This window comes from Mchenga conophoros, linkage group LG15 (genome assembly GCF_057382185.1).
Source record: "Mchenga conophoros isolate Kocher_MC1m ecotype Shallow Benthic linkage group LG15, M_conophoros_male_GT1.1, whole genome shotgun sequence".
Classification (NCBI taxonomy): domain Eukaryota; kingdom Metazoa; phylum Chordata; class Actinopteri; order Cichliformes; family Cichlidae; genus Mchenga; species Mchenga conophoros.
The window spans coordinates 18,700,748-18,722,164 of NC_140540.1; the positions used below are offsets into that span (position 1 = coordinate 18,700,748).

Genomic DNA, 21,417 nt, shown 5'->3' on the forward strand with positions numbered 1-21,417 from the left:
TAATTAATTTGTTGTCAATGAAAACAGAGTATATTGACTGCTACAGATGACTTCTTAGGAGATAAGCCTTTTTTTAATGTCTTCATTTATTAATGTATATTTTAATTTTCAAATAATGAACATGCACCTGTATGAAGATTCAAATAGCGTTAATAGAGTTTTTGAATCTTTCCAACTTTACTGAAATTGCAATTCTGTGATCCATACTAGAATAATTATATATATGGTTCAACCCACATTTACTGATTCCTTTTCATTTCAATGCCTATTTTGCAGCTAATTCATTACGCATCAAACTTAAGGCTGGACAGAATTTGTTTCTAGAGCATCGTACTGAAAAAAAAAAAGCCATACAATCGATAGCTGCACTCATCTCCACTTATAGGTTGCAATGAAAACACTGCTAACATGAAAAATGATAGACATACACTTAAAACACTGAAATTTGTCTTTAGTTATGTAAAGCAGTACAGGCTTGCCTTGGGATTCCTGAGCACTGATTTCTGGGAGGTTATTTTGTTTTGCTTTTTGCACACTCAGGGTCAGATGGAGAAGGTCGTGGGGTAGTTATAGCCCTCAGGTTGTATATTCCCAGTGTGTGAGGACTCCCTTTCAATCTGGTTGCCAAGCTGTGTTGGTATTAAATGTGTATATTGACTGTATCTTATGATCTGGCAGCTAGGATAACACAAACTATGGATGTATGTATTGCAATTTTTCACAACAGGAGGGTGCGGGACTTAAAAACATAAAAATATTGGGGAAATCTGGGTGGTGTGCTTTGATGTGACTTGTGCATAGTTTTGACATTTCTCCTCTTAATTGCTCAATTTAAGCAAAAATACCTGCAGTACACATTTCCAGGGTTTTTACTGGCTCGGATTGGGCCTTTTTGTAGGGTTGGGGGATGCACATAAGCGCAACTGGTCTGCATATAACTAAGTTTAATTAGTCTTATCAGAAGTCTGTACATTTTTTTTTATTTCTGGCCATTTGATAAGCAAAATTGTACTTTCAAATCATAATGAAAAATCCTACTGTTTCTTTGGTAGATTCTATAATTTTTATATACAGGAAAAACACAGATTTCTACAAAAGGTATTTGCCTATTTTCACATCTTACACTTCAACAATACATGCAGCTACTTCGGCTGTACATCTGTAAAACATAAACACAGCTGGCATGTATTAATTTGCTGTAGTGTGATTGCTTATTCTATTATTTTGGTGCACCATTGTTTTATTGTTTGTTACATCCTGTTCTCTGCTCAGCCTATTCTTGGGTGTAATCAAACGTTTCATCCAACTAAAAGCTGCCCTTAGCTGGATTGCTGCAATGTATACACAGTCAGTTTAAAGTTTGTCAGCTGTAGAGTAAAGTCAGGTACTTTCCAGGCTGTCTGTCAGTCAAGATCAAGGCGACGATAGATTCGGAGAGAAGAGGAAGTGCAAAGAGAAGTTGTTTGAAAAGGTGAAAGTTCCACTGTGCTAAAAATAGCTTGCTTTTCGATGCATTTATGCCTGCTTGCAGCGCATTTGTGGCCTTTTTCTTCACTATAAACTATCATATAAATATCAGCACATCTTTAAAGCTGCATTAAGCAATATCCACCTATTGCTTTTCAATCAGGTCGTAGGATTGGTTCAGTGAAGCTTAACCAGTGCACCTGCTCTTGCAAAAGGAAGTGTATAACCAGCTGACTCAAGCCGGCTTTACACTTTCTGTGTAGCGCTAAATGACGGAGAGGCGAAGTAGCTGAAGAACGGCGAGCACTTATAGCAACCCAAAGACATCCAGATACTTTTCTCAAGAGTCTGTGGACCAAACCAGGGCTGAAATGAATTTGCATTCAACATGTGGCCAAAAAGATGACTGCAAACCCAGATTCCTCTGTTTCTGCTGAATGTGTAAGTAGTCAGTTGTTTGCTTAAAAGTTAGGAGCTGGTTTAGTGTTTTCTTTATTGTTTAATGCAGCTTTAATTTCATATTTGGGTTAAAATGATAAATGTTAAAGGCCACGTGCTCACATCAAGGGCACGTCATGGTTCACAGGATAGACAATGGTGTGCTAACTTTTTTTTAATTTAATTTAATTTTTTATCATTTTCAGCTTGTTTAATTCATACCACGTGTTTTGTTCACATCTTTTTAATTCATTTTAGCTAATGTATTATTATCAGTAGATATCCACAATTTTTAATATGCTTTTTATAGTAATACACAAATGTATTATTTCAAATAGCAAGTTTCACACTAAAGTCAACCACTTGGACCAAAGTGGTTGACTTTAGTGGATTGGCTTGATTTATGTAGTGTGAGTTTGATGTGTTTGTTGTAATTAATTAAGTCTATTAAACACTATATTTATGAATAGTTCTCCCTTTAGCATTTGATTTAATTTTAATAAGTGCTGACGAAGTATTATGAGTAATCTTTAAAGCATTTTTTTTTACTTTTATAACTCTAGTTTTGATTCTAACTCTGTAAACAAATATAAAGTGCTACCCTGTCACTATATGGAGTCTGGAGACCCTGCTTGATCCCACATTAAGTCTAAGAACCTGGTGGTCTATAAATGTAGATAACTCTTTACTGTTATTTTACAAAAGGGCAACAGCATACATTTAAAGCAAAATAGTACATTTTAGCTATTATGTATGCTGTAAGGCCATCAGAAATGTAACTTTGGATTACAACCTTGTTTCTGTTTGACTGCAAGTGTTAAAAGTGTGTGCTGGAGTATTTTAATGTGTCCCAAGGCCCTTTTAGTCACCTTTTTGCGTTATCTGACTTTTACAGGCCGCCTCAGCCGCTCATTACAGCTTTTGCATGCCTGTTAGCGTAAGCTAGAGTTAGCGTAGCATTTGAGTTTGATATTCACCTCTGGCTCTGCACTTTTTAACCAACGATCTATAAAATCTTTTAGCAGCACACAAACACACACATATTAAAAAAAAAACCCTGCTGTGTCCCCTGGTTTAGCATTATTAAAGCTGGTCAGCTAATGGATTAGCCCCTGAACTAGAGGCAGAAGATTGTTTGAGTTCATAATTCACGAGTATTGCCATATTGATATTTTGCAGTGTAAATTCATTTTAAATTTGTGCTTAATATTAGGCATGCATCTGTAAATATATATACATTTAAACTTGTAGGAGCAGTTAGGATCATTTAGCACTGTTATTCACATCAGTACAGCCCCCCCCCCCCCCCCCCCCCCCCCCCATCGTCACCTCAAAGGTGTGTGTGTGTTTGTGTGTGTTTTAATGGTACCTGGGGGTGTTTATTACAGTGATCCTGTGCAGACGCCCTCTGTAGACTAATATGTGTGTGCAGTTTTGAAGTAGCTCTTTGACTGTGTGTTTTTAGGCATTTGTTTTATGTGTGGGTATAGAGCTTGCACGTGTGTGTGTGTGTGTGTATGATTATTATGTCTGTGGAACCCTTTGATGGGTGTAGACGAGGGCGTTCAACAGTTTTCTCATACCTAGACTGTGCACTGTGTGTTTCCCAGGAGATGGCAACCTCTGACCCCTGTGCAAACGCCCCCCCAACTCCGCCTGAGGAGCCGGCGCCTTCACCCTCCCCTCGCAAGAAGCGCGGGCGTCGGAAACAAGAGCCAGCGGAGAGGAATAAGGGTACAGCTTTAATGCTCTTTGCCCATATATGATTATTACCTTAGATTGAACAGCATTCGGAAAAGTTCTGCTAATTTTCTTTCAGTATAAAAACTTTAAACAGTTTATTTACAACAACAAATGTTATCTTTTGTGTAATTCATTTATCTAAAACTTTACCTTTCAAAGAACTTCCATGTTGCAGCTTTTAAGGGAATGGTAATTGTACATAAGTACACTGGGGCAAAGTGATGAAAACCACGTCTTTACATCCTCATTAAATCTCTCGTTAAACCTGTACAAATGAGCCATTTCCTGTAACTTTTTTTCCCCTGCAGACGAGCCAGATGACAGAAACTGCGACTCCCCCAGAGAGGTGAGAAAACAAGTGTCTGCAGCAATTTTGCATGTTTTCTACATGGTTAAATCAATCACTCTCATGGTATACGCAATATATAACAAGCTTTTTGTGTACATGCAGGGAGAGACTGGAAGGCTGCGGAGAAGGCCAGTCCCCAGAGTAACTTTTCAGGCTGGAGATCCATACTATATCAGCAGGAGACAGAGAGAAGAATGGCTCAGCCGCTGGAAGATGGAGGTGAGCAACGGAAAAGCTCGTATTTACACTGATATACGTTTATTTAGGAGCCCAGTTAGAGCAAATATGCTCCTTAAATATTTTTGATGGAACTTCTCGTCCTATATATTGTAAAAGTTTTACAGGTGGACCAAGAAGATTTATAAACTTTTGAACTGGTTTTATAGATGTGGGATGCCCTTTTAAAGCAACCAAACTACAGTGGAAATTAGCTGTGGTTCGCTTTGTGCGATGCTGAGTAATCCAGAGAAAGAGGGAAATCCCCTTTAGATATTAAATCAACCTTGACAGAACTGCGTGCTGAGTAATATTGCTCTGAGTGTTGTCACGATTTACAGTCTCACTTTATATGTTGGGGATATGAACTCCATGTGTTCTGTGTCTGTTTAACTTTTACAACCCCAATTCCCAAAAAGTTGGGATGCTGGGTAAAATGTAAATATTATGATTTTCAAATCTCATAAACCTATATTGTATTTACAGTAGAACATAGAAAACATATCAAAGTCATTTTGAATTTGATTGCAGTAACACGTCTCAAAAAAATTAAGCCAAGGCCCGTGTAGCATCCCCTCTTCTTTTAACAGCAGTCCATAAACATCTGGGACTGAAGAGACCAGCTGCTAGACTATTTGAAAGGAATGTTGTCTCATACTTGTCTCATATAGGATTCTAGCTGCTCAACAGTCCTCTGGCTTCTTTATTGTATTTTTTCATTTCATGATATGCCAGATGTCTCCAGCTGGTTAAAGGTCTGGACTACAGGCAGACAGTTCAGCACTCTTTGAGAAACTAAGCCATGCTGTTGTAGCTGCAATATGTGGTATAGCATTGTCTTGCTGAAGCATCCAAAGCCTTTCTGAAAAAAGTCTTTGGATGGGAGCATTTGTTGCTCTAAAACCTGTATATGTTTTTCTGCACTGATGCTGCCTTTCTGGATGTTCTTCTCCCATCGTATCGTATCGTACCGTACCGTACCGTATCGTATCGTATCGTACCGTATCGTATTGTATCGTATCGCATCGTATCGTATCATCAGAAATGCAGAATTTTGAACTGATTGCTAAAAATAAGCTGGATGCTTCCTCTCCTTTTTAGTCTGGCAGTTCCAGTGTCCATAATTACCAATAAGAATTTCAAATTTGACCACAGAACAGTTTCCCACTTCATCTCAGTATATTCTAGATGAACTTTGGCTCAGAGAAGATGCCATTGTTTCTGAATCATGTTCACACATAGCATCTTCTTCATGTGATAGAGATGTAATATGAATTTCTGGATGGCACGGTTCCTGAGCTCATGCAGTGATTTCCATGATACAATCAAACCCGTTTTAATGCAATGTGGCCTCAGGGCTCAGCTTTGTACCTCGTGCACATAGATCGCTCCAAGTTGCTGAATCTTTTGATGATCTTTTGATGATTTGATGATAAGATGCTCTTTTTTATATACAATCATATTACTGATAATTAGCCTATTTAATTCAACATGTTCCTGTAGCTGTTTCTTTTTAGTACCTCTGACTTTTCATCCTTTTTTTTTGCTCTGTTTCAGCTTTTGAGATATGTTGCAGCCATCTAATTCAAAATGAGCTAAATTCTTTTCAAAAGATAGTAGAGTGTTATAAAGTGTTTAATATTTGGTATGTTTTCTATGTTCTACTATGAATAAAATATGGGTTTATGAGAATTGCAGATCGTATGAATTCTGCCTTTATTTACATTTTGCACAGCGTTCCAATTGATTTTGGAATTGGGGCTTTATTTTACTCAAATAAAAATGAGAGAAAAGTCCAAAGATTTCCTGTGACTGTTTTTTTTTTCATTACGGCAAGGATTCCTTTAGCTGACTTCACCCACATGGCACACTCTGACATCCTTTACCTTCTCTTACACATCTTTTGCTGTTACTGATGCTGCCTACACCTGGCATCCACCTGTAGGCTCTTTCACTGCCATATGTTTCATTGAGGGGGACGTTATTAATGCTTCCTTGAGGGGAGCATCAAGGTCAGAGGTTAGATTCAAATCATAAATGTACATGTGTTATGCACCAGACGGTGAAGAATAAGAATCGGTTGGGACTTCTGGTAAAAACTGCTAGCAAAATTTCAGGGCGCTGGCAAGATGGACTTTTGGCCATTTACAATAGAAATGTGCTTAGAAAGGCTCATTCTATTATTAATTTTGTGAACCATCCACTTCACAGTGAGTTTGAGTTGTTGCCTTCCGGCCGCCATTTTAGAGTACCTCCGAGGAGGACTAAAAGACTCCAGGTCTCTTTTATCCCTACTGCGTCTTGTCTCCTTAATGGCAAATAATTGTCCTTGAATTTTCTATCATTATTATTGTTATTATTGTTTTATAGTATTGTTCTGTTTGTTCTTATCCTCCTGCTGCTAAACTAATTTCCCCTTGTGGGACAATAAAGAAATTGAATTGAATTGAATTATTTGGGTAACCTGAGATATAAAACAAGAATTCAGGGTATCTGCAGGTCTGAAAGGTCTTAAAAATGTCAATCTTCAAACACTACAAGTTTCTAGAAAGTCTTAAATTTTCTGCAGCTCCCTGTTTTTTGGTTTTTTGATTTCAGCCAAACCTTTCTTTGGACCTGAGGGCAAAAACTGCACCTAATAGTCATAGACAGCCAGATGTTAGTGGTCTAGTCCGACATTCACTCACAAAGCCAGAAATATTGATTATATTAGAATAGAATAGAATAGAATAGAATAGAATAGAATTCAACTTTATTGTCATTGCACATGCACAGGTGCAGGGCAACGAAATGCAGTTTGCATCCATCCAGAAGTGCTTTAGTGATATAGATATATTACAATATAGCAATAATATAGATATGTAAGTATATTACAGAAATGGGTCTATTATGGTATGTTATAATGTACACGGTATGAAGTATGTTGTGAATATTCTATAACTATAGGTATGTACAGGCTGTAGTGAGTACAAGCTATGTACAGGATATGAACAGGATATAAATATGAAAAACTATACAGAATATGAAATAAATAACTTTACAGAAATCTGACATATACAGTTATACAGAAATGGGAACTATTTATTATTATTGTGATAAAAGCAAATCCACATGTTTTGGGGCGTGTTTGGGGTTTCTTTGTGGCCTTTCATGATCAACACCATGTGACTGACGGTTTACTTCATTATACAATCCTTGTGATTGGACAGCACACAACAGACACTCCAAAGACACAGACTGCAATTACCTGACTTCCATTATTTCAGTAAAAACAATGCTTTTATGCCATTTCCGTTTATACTGGGGGGCCTGCTTGTTAGTACCGCCAAACCTATCACTTCTCAGACACCCAGTGTCACCATTAAAAACCTGTGGTGCAGACACATCAGAATTCAGTGGGGTAAGAAATTATCTCCAGAATCAGAAGTCATGAGTCTGACTCTTCCTTGTGGCTGGTTATTTATTCACAAATGTCATTTTCATCTCTCAAGCAAAAGTGTTTTGTTTCTATCATTTTGTTCAAATTAGTAAAATTGTAAGACAAAACCTCCTGTGTCCAAATCAAGCCACACAGGCCAAATCTGGCCTTCTGGAATTTTAATCCAGCCCACATATCACTCTAGGTTCTTGATCAATTTCAGCCTTTCTAGTTGTAGTTGCAGTCTGCACAGCAGCATGTGCCCCATCCAAACTAAACAGAGAAGTACACACCTGCAAGTAAAACTAACAAAAGGCTCAGCCTGATAGGGATCAAATGGTTTGAGATCTTCTACTTCTCCTGACTAAATGTTTTAAAGCCTAATTCATGGACTGGTTAAGTGTTACATATTGAACAAAAGGTTGTGTGCAGCATACAAGTTCAAATAGTAGCTAACTGTTCAATTAAATTGGCTACACTTGGCTTTAAAATGCACCTTGATCAGTCAGATTAGTGCCATAAGTGTAAATGTTGCGATTCAGTCACTGGTGGTCTGGGATACATTTGGCCTCACACATTTTACTGTGTAAAAGCAAAAGTTTTCCAATGTGTCCCCAGCAAAAACATAACAGGAAAATATTTTATCAATAAGGGACTTTATTTGGTCCTTTTTGCAAATTGCAAGTGTGTGTCATTCCAGTCTAAACAGTTGGAAAAGCCTTCTTGAAACGTTTTAGGGTTTTTTTGTGCCAACGCTTCCGGAACAAATCTGGTGCTTTATTGGCAACAGATGGCTGTGTGAGGCTTTCTGCCTTTCTAGAGGAGGTGAGGTAGACAGTAATGATTTCTGAACACCTTGGATGCACATGGTAGACACTGGTATCAATACCAGTGGCCCTCAGCTGTCCTCTCATGATCTGATTGGCCAAGGTGTGTGTGTGTGTATTTATATTGAAGTTTTGTGTTCTTTTAGGTTAGTTTAGTTTTGTTTGTGTTCTTTGTAGAGGTTCTTGTCCAGCTACATTAACTGAGATTACACCTGCAACTGCTAGCAAGTATGAGAAATGGATCTTTGTAAATTCACTTACCTCCAAATAATTGTTTAGTTTTTTTTTCAGCCAAAACCTTTCAGCCAGTTTGACACTTAAAATTGTATAAAAATGTCTTTAAAATCATAATGTTACACAAACCCTGCACAGTATTTAAATAATACTGTAAGAATAACAATAATTAGCTTATTACATTCAACTGAGCTTTGATTGGAACAAGTGTTGTCTGAGAGCTCTTTACTGTGATTTGCTTTTATTCTGCCTCGTTTGTCCAGTGTTAGCAATTTCTTATACTTGTTGGAACTTGTCGTAAGTGTGGGGTGGACATTTGTCTGTTTTGGGTCAAAACACTGACATCTGGAAAGATTTTTTTCTTGTCAGCATTCAGTGTGTCATTATGTTATTTAACTTGACCTCTTTGGGCTTTCTGTTCGGCCTTCATCACTTTACTGTGTTTGCAGTCACCCTGCTCTGCTCTGCAGAGTTTGTTTGTTTACACTGGAGGGGAGTGGACTTCCCCTCCACGACTTGGCTTGTGGAAGATGACCTGTTTCCTTTCAGTATTACAAGCTTTTTGCAGCAGCATTTACCCAACAGTTGACACAGTGAAAGTGAAAATAGCATCTTTTCCTTTCCCGTAGACTCACATGCACTGTTTGTCCACCAAAGATAGTTGGTTGACATTGGTCTGAAGTGTACCAGTAGTGCAATTTAGATGTAATAAACATTTGTGTGAAACAGTGTCTTTTTTTTCCTCCTGTGTAGCCTTGCAGCCCCATCACATTTTCTTTCAATGAACCCTTCCTGTAGGCTTAAAAAGTTGAAAGTGACTGGTGAGTCCATGGATATTTGTGATCTGTTGAAGTTTAAGCTTTCCATACAATCCACGTAGACATTATATTATATTATATTATATTATATTATATTATATTATATTATATTATATTATAAGAGAGAAGTGTTTTCTTTAAAGATCCTGAGTACTTGTAAACAGCTGTACTCTTGATGTCCCACCCATTTGTCCTTTACTTTTAAATATACGTCTCGATTTTTCTCCTCTTTTTACAACATTATCACATCCTCTATAACTTTCCCTGAAATCTTGGGACATTTAAAACAGGAGTTTATTTTAAAAACTCAGCCTGGTGTGTGTATGACTTTAAATATCTTACTAAATTTATTTGGTACATTTTTATGTGGTGTCAAATATATTTTTATATCCAAGTCGTCATTTCTATTTATAATTAGCACTGTATAGTCAACTGCCAAAGTAGGCTTGCTGCGACAGATGGTGCATCAGCATCCAGATTTCCTGCTTATTATGGAAACAAAACAACGGTATTCAAAAACACTTTAGAAAACTTTAATTTTAGGAAGATGTTCTCAACAACATAACAATAAGTTGTTCTTAGATTGTTCTTATTCTTTGATGTGTCCTTGCACTCATTATTTAATCTGTTTCCTTCTAAAATCATCATTTTGGTTCAGTGTTGCAGCTCTCTTCTACTCGTTCGTCTTCCAGCTGCAGCTACAGCTGCTTGGAGCACAGAAACCTGCTGAAAACAGGTGCAGCTTGGTGCTTGCAAGGCAGACAGTAAGCAGGTGGACAAAGTGAGTCACTAGGAGGTGAATTTGGAGAAATATGTAGTAAAGAGAGAAACAAATGATCCCCTTTGGAACTTGTGATCAAAATAGAGCTTAAAGAGAGGGAATTTTAGACTTACCCACCAAGTACCTTCATAACTGAGACATAAGTGACCAGTTGGTAGTTTAACCTGCAGGTTTGACCCAGCATTTGTGAAATGCTTTGAGAGTAGTTGACTGAGGTCATAGTTATAGTAGTAAGCACATAGTAATTCAAGAAAAATGCTTGGCTGGTTAACTGTGCTGTAACCACGAGCAAGGCATATAGTGTGTGAAGATGACCTTAAAGTGAAAAAAGAGAATGAGTGAAAGAGACAGGAAGTGTGTATGTGTGTGGTCGTGAAAAGGAGAGAGAGAAAGTCATTAAGGCTTATTGACACACACAAGGACATGAGCGAGCGCGTGAGAAAAAAGCAACAGCGTTTGGAAGGAAGAAAGCGAGAGTGAGCAGAAACCACACGTGGTTGCATTTCCCTCGTGTTTGAACTTGTTCTGCTGTGCAGTCAGTTTTTGATGGACACAAACTTTGAAGCCTGTGAGACGTGACATGAGATCGCTTGAAAAGAGCAAAAAGAGCTTTAAATTACTTCATAAACTATAAATCAGCTCTGCACTGGTGAAAATGACGATTATGATTTCAAAAAAAACCTTTCTGCTTAACTGGAGCATATGTAAACACATACAGAGTCTAGTTGGTCTAACTGATGCCAGCTTGTCTTCAATCTGCAAACTGTTGCATGTGCATGTGACAGATGGAGAGAGAGAAAGAGAGGTAGAGTATGCCTGGCTTCCTGTCAACACTATCCTCTCACTTACTGAGTCATTAGCAGCTCTCCAAAGCTATGTTTGTATTACATGAGTCTAGTGGGACTAATAGGAAAGCTCTTTAAACTTTAATTTATCCAAAGGTGGCCTATCATGTTATCAATATCTGCTGAACTGTTGTACAGGTCACTTCTAAAGAGGTGATTTTTAATTTTAATGAGACATGGATAATTAGACGATAGCATAAAAATACTCATTTCCAGCACAGGCTCATTTTAAAGTCTCAATATTGGCATTTTGGCTATTGCTATAGTGTTTTTGTTTTGGAGCCAGAATACTTGGACCAGAGGGTCCAAATACTGTATGATTAACAAGATACATCGATAAACTGTATAAACACAATGCACAGGTACAAATAACTGCTAATTAATCCAGACTAAGAAAAATAAAAGCGTAAATGCTAAAAGCAGAAACCTGGACAGTCTTTACGACACCAAAAAATTATTATTGACATAATTTTTTTTCATTAAAAAGTGACAGAAATGCTGAAAGACTCTTAACTAGTGGAGCTGAAGCTGACTGACTGACACCTGTCAATCAAAGCACACATGCCACTAACTGTAAGCCTTAGTAGTCTCCTAATCAGTGAATAATTAAAAATTAACTATTCACAGAGACAAAAACTTCTTTGTATCAGTCTGTAAACATACTTCTTAGTGTCTATGGGGATTGACTTAAAAACAAAATGCCTAAAACTGATCATTTAGAGCATAGGTGTCAAACTCTGGCCCGCGGGCCAAATTTGGCCCGCAGCCTAATTACATTTGGCCCGCGAAGCCATACCAAATTACTATTGGAGCAGGCCTACTGGTATTATACAGCTAATATATATATTGTTTAGTATTAAGCTTTGCTTGTTCCATATTCAGTTTTTCAGCAAAACTTGTTTGAGTCCATAAGAAAAGATTCATTCTTATATTTAAAGGAAGATTTGTTTTTTCAATAAATATTAACGTTAGCCCGCGACTTTGTTCCAGTTTTGAATTTTGGCCCACTGTGTATTTGAGTTTGACACCCCTGATTTAGAGCATCTGAAGCTGAGTTTTTAGCTCACATGGATTACTGGTATATATACTGACCTCATTATATTAACCTTTCATGTCATGTTTTATGTGACCATCCACCATGGTAACAGTACAAATATATATGTTACAAAAAAATATGCAAGTGTCTACATTAAAACAAAAAAGACAAATGAAAGAAAGGAGGCAAAGTTAAAAGTAAATGGAAAGAAAAAAGCAGAGGGAAAACAGAAATGAAGGAAGAAGGGCAAAGGTCAGATCCCTTTTTTCCTTTAAAGAAAATGGACAAAATTTGTCTTAAAAGAATACTTCAGGGAAAGTACCAAAGTGTTCTAAAAGAGGCTATTAAGTCAAATATTAAATTGACAATAGTGATAGACTGATATGTCAGCAGCAGTTTATTGTTGTACCTGCTGATGTGCAATTAGCACTTCATACACCACTGGCAGTTTAGTCCAGCGGTTCTCAACTGATGGGGCTGTTGAAAACATCACGACATGATGGTAATGCTCCACACATTTCTCTAATTATTGAGTCAAGTAATTATTATCAGATAAGGAAATATGAGAAGCAATTCTAAGCTACAGCTCACATGAATCTGCAACAATATTTAGTTCCAACTTTAGTGCGCAATGTTTATAATGTAGACTGGAAACGTGTGAGTCAAAGTGTAATAATGATAAACAGAATACGAAAATGCCTGAAAAGGTAAAACGGGAATGCTACAGAATGAAAAAACAAGTTGTCGAAGGAAAAAAAAGAGAATTGGCAGGAAAATGAATCCTGTAAAGAGTTTTAACTGAGATGTAAAGCAGAGAAAGATGGATATGGAGTGAAAGAAGGGAAAGAAAAGCAGTGAAAGTGTACGTGTGTGTGTATATTTGACAGAAGGGGAGAGGGGGTGAAATCAGTGCTGGAGACAGAGGTTAACCAGTTCCAGGTTCCTGTATGCACGTGTGTGTGAATTTGCTCTGTCAGTCATTTGAACTGCAGCCAGCTGTTAACACCCTCATCAATATCCCATTTCGCTGTTGTCTGGAGGAAAGCCTTTAACTCTGCAGAGTCGCTTTCTTTTCTTGGACCAATAAAATTACAGTGGCATCTTTTCATTTATTATGCATCGTTTTCCCATCTTTAACAATCTACACCTTCAATCGCAGCCTTGTTTTAGCCTCCCACCTTTATTTGTAGTGTGCAGCACTTTCCTGAACAAGATATGATCAATCGTCACAAACAAGTCACACACTACAATCCACAGCATTTTAAAAACATCATTTTCTTCAGCTAGCAGTTACTTGACCTCCACCATCAAGATTTATACAGCTTGCAGTGATTTTTTTTGGCCTTACTGATTCATATGCCAATGCTAAATCAATACCTATTTAGTCTGTGACTTTATTATTTCCCAGTGCCCAACACGGACTCATCTAAATGCTCAATTTGTTTGAACAACAGAAACTTAACAGAAGCATAAAATCTAACATTGTGGCTGATGGCATTTCCTTCAATTTTGCTAGAAAAAGTAATAAAACAAAAAATATTAGTTTAAATTTCTTTTTCTATCAATATACCCCTCAATTGCTGCACCAGATGTTTGCATTACAGCTTGCATTCAGCATATTTTAGACTCCCTATGTGTAAACGCTTTTTGAGTATATTCACAGCTGTGTAAATTTTCCGTGACGTGGGGGGGCAAGGTCACATTCCACAACTTACATGATAAACAGTACACATATACAGTAGTGTGGAGGATTGATAAAAACAACAAGAAGTGAATCAATTAATCACTTAATCCTCGTCCAAGATTTGTCTGTCACTTCTCACTTTATCGCTTAACCATTGGTAACTAACTCATGGACATTCCAGGCAAGTTACCCCTGAATTTACCACCCCTGTATGTCAGCTAAAAAGCAATCTTTGCTGTCAATGGCAGTCAGTTCACTGACTTTGTGTTGCTAACTATTATTTCACATATCATTGCTACCTTAAACTTGTAGTCTTTCTAATGGCCTGTAGGGGGAGACTCCTGTGGTTGCCGAAAAACACAAATTGTCTAGGTCAGAGATGTTAAATTGATTTTACATCAAGGGCCACATACCGCACAGATCTGTTAAGTAATTTGGTGTAGTATAAATAACCATGGAGTCTTTATCAATAGGAAAAGCTCTATAACTTATTAAAACAAGGTTAAAAGTCCAAAAATATATGGCCTTCTTTACATTTTCCAAAGCCATCTAGCGGGCCAGATTGGAGTCTCTGCTGTGCCGATTCTGGTCCCCAGGCCTTATGTTTGACATCCTGGGTCTAGGTTATGAGAAAACATATACCTGATGAGTTTGTGGTTACAGTTAGTAGTTTTGATGGTTAGTCAATATAATGTGACATTAATGTTTTTTGTCCTGTCTTCCTCCCCGCACCCCCATCCGGTCATGCCAGATAACTGCCTCTTCCTGAGCCTGGTTCTATTTTAGGTTTCTTCCTGTTAAAGGGGAGTTTTTCCTTCCCACTGTCGCCAAAGTGTCTGCTTATAGAGGGTCATCTGATTATTGCCATTTTCTCAAGTTTTTTACCTTAAAATATAAAGTGCCTTGAGGCAACTGTAAATTATGGCTGTTGTCCATCTCCAGAAGGGGGATAAAAGATTGTAGGCTTTACAGTTGCATCCACACCTCTCTTGCCACTTTAGGTTTCAAAACACCAAGATGACAATGATGCAAATGTTTAGCTCAAGGCATCATTTTGTGACATCACCAACCATCACAGTGACATCGCGGTGGCTATGTCCATCTTTTATGTCTTTGGCCTTAGCTCTGTAGAGTAGTGTATGCAAACATATGAGGTCCCACGAATTCCCAGAATTCATTTTATAGAAGTTATGTTAGCTTTGCTTTATTTACCTTCGTCTAACTCCCTCTGTGTCAATGTATGGCTGCATTAATGTGTACATTTGTGTGTGCATATGCGAGGTGCTGACCCTAACACATCCCACAGCCTTGTCAGCTCTGCGGCTTACCTAACCTTTGACCTTAGCCTGCGTACACATGCACGCACACACACACACACACACACACACACACACACACACACACACACACACACACTAAGCTGAGTGTGTGTGTGTGTGTGTCTGTGTGTCATTATCTCACTTATAGCCCTGGGGCCGCCAGACATAACTCCACACCACCAATCTGTGTGTGTGTGTTGTTCACCTAAACATCTGTTAGGTGAAGGAGCCAGTAAATCACACACTTCACTGGCAGCCAATCAGAGGGAGATGGTAAAGAAGGCTTGAGGGTGAGTGTAGCCCAGGAGACACACAGAAGAGAAAGAGGAGGAGGTAGAGAAGGTTAGAGAGAAGGAGAGACAGACGAAGAAAATGACAGAGAGGAAGAGAGCCAGGGAGGAAGGGTTGCAGTTGCAGAGCTACCATACCTGGCCTGTAAGTGATTTAATTTTTTTCTCTTTCTTGTGTGCACGTGTTGCAAGTGTGTGAAGATATGTGACCCTAAGTTCAAGCTTTTCTTTCTTTTAAAACAAAATGTGAGACAAACTATCGCCAAGTTATTTCAACACGACTTTGCTTGGCAGGCTAAAGTAAAATGATGTTTAACTTAGCTTTTTTCATGCTTTCTGCTGGATTTAGACCAAGTGGAGGGAGTAGAACATCTCACAGACTGTTTGAACTGACTTAGTGGGGGTCATTTTTGTTTACTTGTTGGTTTTGGAGGGAAAGAGCTTTAGAGCTTCTCAGTCCCTTCTACTGAATTAACCCTTCAGTTCCCACTTCTTGTTTGGTCTGCTTAAAGCAACATGCACATAATATTTTAAGACTTATCATTGAGTCATACATATACTGCTTTCATTTGGCTTGTGATAAAACAGCCTTTCCTTTCCATGCAAGAGGAAAAACAAAAATACTTTGCTTTTTCCCTCTTGAGACCTTTCCAATTTTCTCGTGTGCCACCTATGTAATTATCTAAAGTTTGGAAGCCATTAATGCAAAGAGAACTAAGGTACACAAGTTAAATTCAAACAATTATTTTTCTTTTTTTTTTTAGAAAAATCTTCTTTGACAATCTTGCCTCTGCTTGACAACCTCCTATGCCAACCTTTCTTGGTTATTGTTTGGACATCAACTGTCATCGCAGAAAACTTCATTTCTGCTTCAGAGATTTTGAAAACGACCACAAAGCTTGGACTCCTTTTCATAATGCTAGCTCTTTGTAGAGGTCTTGTACAACTGTAGTTCCCTGAGGGTGGAACAGTGTGTGATACTTTGGAAACGAACACCAAAATATGACGCTGTAAAGTTTGGTGTATTTAGGTTGTGTCCAAAAAACAGCCAGATACTAATTTTGTTTTCTGTTTATTTGTGTCCTTGTATTTTGAAAAGTTTGAAAAGTTGAATCCAGTACTCTATTGGGAACACCACCAAATCATCAAAGTATTGTATGATATAATTAACATAATTTAGGTTGGAGTTTGATCGTATTCACTCAATGACATTAAGAAGACTATGTGAATGTTTCTAAGAAGAAAGAACTGGATTTAGGTGTTACACTCAAATTCTTATGTTTTTGAACAATAATAAAATTTTGCCTCAATTATTTCCTGTTTAGAAATTATATACTCCCCCATTTTCACAGGCTCAAACTGACAGAAAAGCAGTTTCATAGTCAGGTGAGATCTGCCAGGTAACAGTATCTCATCAATGGAGAGGATTGTATGGCTGTAAGCCTTTCCTGCTTTTCTTGTTGCTGGAACGACACTCAAATTAGGTTGAAATATGAAGCTCTTCATTCACAGCACACTAAAGGCTACCCAATCCAGAGGGGGTTTTTTTTGGTAGAAGATTAACATTCCCAGTCACAAGGTCATTTGTCCATTAGTTCACATATTACCAAATATGTAAACAAATGGAAAATGTCAGCAAGTTACCAGGATTACCATCAGGCTTGGGTGTATTTTTAAACAGTTACCTTTTGTTGCTCGGTCATTTTCCAGTGGCCAAATGTCTACTTAATATTGGAAAACTATACCAGATCACCAAATTATTATACTACAGTCAGTCCGAACACTTTGTTATTGTCCTTAAACAGCAATCAGACACATGTTGTTTAGTCCATGTCATTAGGATTTCTCAGGAGAGCTTCCTGGAAAAAACACTGATTGCCTTTCTTTAACATGTCCCTCGGCCGCGATCAATGCTAATGAAAGAGCAGTGCTGCCTATTGACAACGTGGGAGGAGGGGTCTTAACTGCTCTTTTAATTGCACTGTGTGTGCATGCAGTGTTGAGCAATGTAAGGTTCGTCTGCAGGTCAGGGTCAGTCACGCTCTTAAAGTGGGTGTGGTTTAAGTAACGGCTCATTGGTTAGGTCATAGGGTGAGAGGTCAGAGGTTGAGGGGGTGGCACTGAGAGTGAAAACGTTGACCAGGCCAAGGGGTTTGTGAAAGTTCAAAGTCGTAACTTACGACATTAAAACCGCTGTCCTTGTGTCTTTCTGCCATCTCCTGCTGTTATTTGTCCTTCACATGACAATACACACATATCATTTTCTCGTGAAGATGTCTAGCAGACAGATATATACAAATATATATATATTTATAGCGTTTCAAACCAAAGGTATTACAGAATTTTCTTTAGTTTCAAGTAGATTCAGTCATTTCAGGTTATTTTCCTTCTTTAACAATGAAACAAAGAAACAAAGAAACGTTTCTTTGTTTTAAAACAAATTTTAACTTGTTATCATGATACCTTCTGATTGAATCTGAGAAGTTCCTCTTTGACAGAAAGATTCACAGGAGTTGTTGATGTAAAAAAAAAAAAGTACACAGATTTGTGACCAAACATGCGGGTGAACCCAGAAAATCTTCTGCAGCCTAACATAGAGTAGAGGCTTGAATGAGCCCCAGCAAAGTGAAAGTCTTCCAGCTTAAATGCTGCCAACTGGCCTAATTACTGTGTGTTTTATAGGTTGGAAGGTCATTTCAAACCTCACAGTCATCACACTTTTATTGATTGCAGCATAAATTACTTGATGTTATATGTAGTAAAACAATATGTGAGAACTTAAACTTGCCCTCAGTCGTAATGTTGAGTCAGATTATTAAAAGAGCGTTTGCTGCCTTTGAGTGAGCTGGCAGCTGTGTGGGCAGAAAACAAAAGACCTGTCCTTATGTGGCACCTGATTGTAATTGCTCCAGGTGATGTGAAGTATTTAAAGGCTGATGGGAAGCTCCATAGACAGAGTCTGTTGTTTCATGTATTTTCAAAGATTTCAGTGCATACGTTTCATTTAACTGGCCTTACTCCATTTAAACTGGTTCACAAACCAGGTTCCTCTCCTGCATAATATAGAAAAAAAAATAGTCATACTACAATGCATAAAAACAATCTATATAACAGCAAAAGAAATGCAGCAATGCAGTAAAAACAACATAAATGAAAAGAATTGGACTGCATATAATTTGAGTCCGTAGGTGGAACGTGTCCTTCAAAACATGTTTATATCCAACAAAGTCTCAAAGGAGTTCCTGAAATAATCATAACCTCCGTTCTATTGATCCATGTCTCTAGACACACATTTTAAATTTTTCCTGCACCCAATTTGTGTCCATTTACATAATGTTTTAAATTTTTAAAGGGGGGAAATTTTCTTACCAGACTGGCAGCAGCACTTTCTCCAACACCAGATACAGAAATTCTTACCTCATAACACAATATCTGCATTTATTTATTATATTTGTATTCCTAATATTAATATTTCTATTCAATACTCCTCCTTGATTTAAGTTTCTTCTTTTAGATTTTTACAAAAAATAAGGGATCTGTGCAAGAAAGCAGATAACAGGCATGTTAACCGGCACCATTGTATAGTACTTGTTGACAGAGTAAACTAACATATAAACTTTTGTGGCCACACTAAGCACAACTGTTTGTTGGCTTGTAGGAAGTAAGGCCTACTGGTTATCGTTGATTATTGTTAAAGATGATTTGGTTTACATATTTTAGAAACAGATGATGGTTTGGGTTAAAATACAACGGTTACCATTTGTTTTAAAGCTCTGTTTTCTTCGTTGCCATCATGATTTGAAGAGACAAAGCATGTGTTCTTTAAAATACATTTACTTCAAAGTCTTGCTAGCTAACACTAAAGAATGTGATAAATTGTGTCATATACATATGTTTAAACTGTGAAAAATGCTGTTGCTCTAATGATCTTAATTCAGTTTTTAGTGCATGCCCTATACTGCAAGTGTATTCTGTCCTATAAAGCCCACAAACAGCTGTGCTTACTCATAATTCATTGCTTAGTTAACATCTGTCTACGTATGTTTCTTTATTTGTAGCAGTCCTAGCTGTAAGACAAAGTAAAATATAAACATATATATACATATAATATAAATAAGGTAATATAGTAAAAAATAAATATCTAAGTATACAAGTATATGTGCACTATATTGGAATATATTTCAATGTATTGCTTATTGCGAAACTTAGTGTTGGCCATATGGAGTACACCAAATAACAGTCCAAATAGTAGTTTGTGCTGAAATAACTGCATGTAAAACCTTTTTGTGCTATAAATTCCCTGTAAAGCTACCAGTAATATTATCAGATTAATAATAATTTTTTGCCTTCACTGCATCCACAGTTTGAATAAAGGTGACAAATCCCTTTGTGTTTTTTTATGTAGTGCTGGTTGCATGAAGCTGACCCTGCAGGTTATTTCAGCCCAGAGCCCTGCGCTCACAGAAACCCAAGCAGGTGATGAATGCATATCTGCCTGTCACCAGTGAGTCATCCTCATCCATGAAAAAAACTTCCTGGTGGAGTGTTCAATCAGCTAAGGTTGCCAGGCAACAAACACAGTTTCATCCAGTAAGCAGGACTGGCTTTGGCCGAGTTCACTCAGCAGCACGAGCCAGCTCCAAGTCCTCTAATGAGATGATCCGGTCCAGATGCTACACGTAATGATTGAGTTTCTTTCACAGCAACAGCAAAAAGTTTAGATGAGCCCAGGTTGAGATCAAATTACAATTTAGAATTTAGAGAAGAAACAGGATGAACATTTTATATCACAGTTACAGTGCGCATGGCTGTCACAATCGTAAGGTGGTAATATTAAGAGGTTATCACCTCATAGTCAAAACTGCTCCTGTAAACAACACAGAAAACCTCCATTGAGATTCTGATACGCATGATGTAGAAGCTGGAGATTGCATTGGATTGTAATGTTTTGCTGTGCTGTGTCGTTAGTGATGATGAAATGTTTGTGATGATTTCTCTGAATATTTATTCTTAGCTTTAAGGTATAAATTCCATGAGAATGAACTGCAGCAAAACCCAGAGTTTCAGCACCTCTTTTCCTGAACTTTGGGTGGATGTCTTCCGTACAATCCTCAAACTCTGGACTATTACTGCTTCACAATGGGCATCTCCATGGTGAGGTTCACCAGGTGTCCTTCTGGTTCTGCAGAGCATCTCCACCCTCACTATAAGAGTTGCCCCTCTTAGAGGCAGCACTGAGCTTAATTTTCTGCCCCTGTCATGTGTGTGATTAGAATGAAGGATCGTTGGGATCCAGTCTTGGTTGTTCTTTATCTTGGAGTCTAGGATGATGTGAACAGTTCAGATTTTCAGTGTCTTACCTTTGTTTCTAAAAAAGTGTGGAATTGATACATGATCAGTCCTACCCCCTTACAGTCTTTTCTTCTTTGTGTTTTAAGATAAACTTCATTTATACCAAACCTTTAAACACAACATATAACAACAAAGCATAAAATAAGTAGAATAGCTCAATTAAAATGGTACAGTGTGGTAAAAACTACAGAACAGAAGGAGCTCACTTAATCAGAAAATAGGAAAAAGTAAATGAGCTCAATGACTAGAAAGCAAAATATAACAATATGGAGCTTACAATGATGTCCTGAGAATTTTAACTATAACATAATCATGACACTTCGGTTTAACATTTAACTAAAGTAACTTAACCTTGTAATTCTTTAGGAGCCTGCACAAATATTGTCGCATAATAAAACAGAAATTAAAGCAATATTTTCCACCTGGGATGTCGAGCTTTTTAGCCAGTCGCTTAAAGCCCTCCTGTACCACCACATAACCGCATGAGTAATAACCATCCAGCATTTGCTCTTCCTGCCACATAGAGTGCAACTAACAAATACTCCAGCGATGTTTGATTGAGTCATTTATTTACTTTTGTGTTACACGTCACCAGCTGTT

At 37.7% G+C, this 21,417-nt stretch overlaps 1 protein-coding gene across 11 annotated transcripts in view; it reads left to right on the top strand.

Moving 5' to 3' along the window:
- The window catches only part of LOC146558186 (DNA (cytosine-5)-methyltransferase 3A-like), a 104,384-nt gene that overhangs the window by 44,975 nt on the left and 37,992 nt on the right, over window positions 1-21,417 (top strand). For 7 of the 11 annotated variants that reach the window (XM_085247524.1, XM_085247528.1, XM_085247527.1 and 4 more), the window contains exons 4-6: window positions 3,516-3,639; window positions 3,957-3,994; window positions 4,100-4,216. The exons of 3 other annotated variants lie outside the window; for them this stretch is intronic. In XM_085247524.1, coding sequence (XP_085103650.1) covers window positions 3,516-3,639; window positions 3,957-3,994; window positions 4,100-4,216 — 279 coding nt within the window. Of the gene's footprint in view, window positions 1-1,630; window positions 1,909-3,515; window positions 3,640-3,956; window positions 3,995-4,099; window positions 4,217-21,417 lie in introns of those variants that run through there. One more of the 11 variants, XM_085247531.1, reaches the window with a different exon arrangement.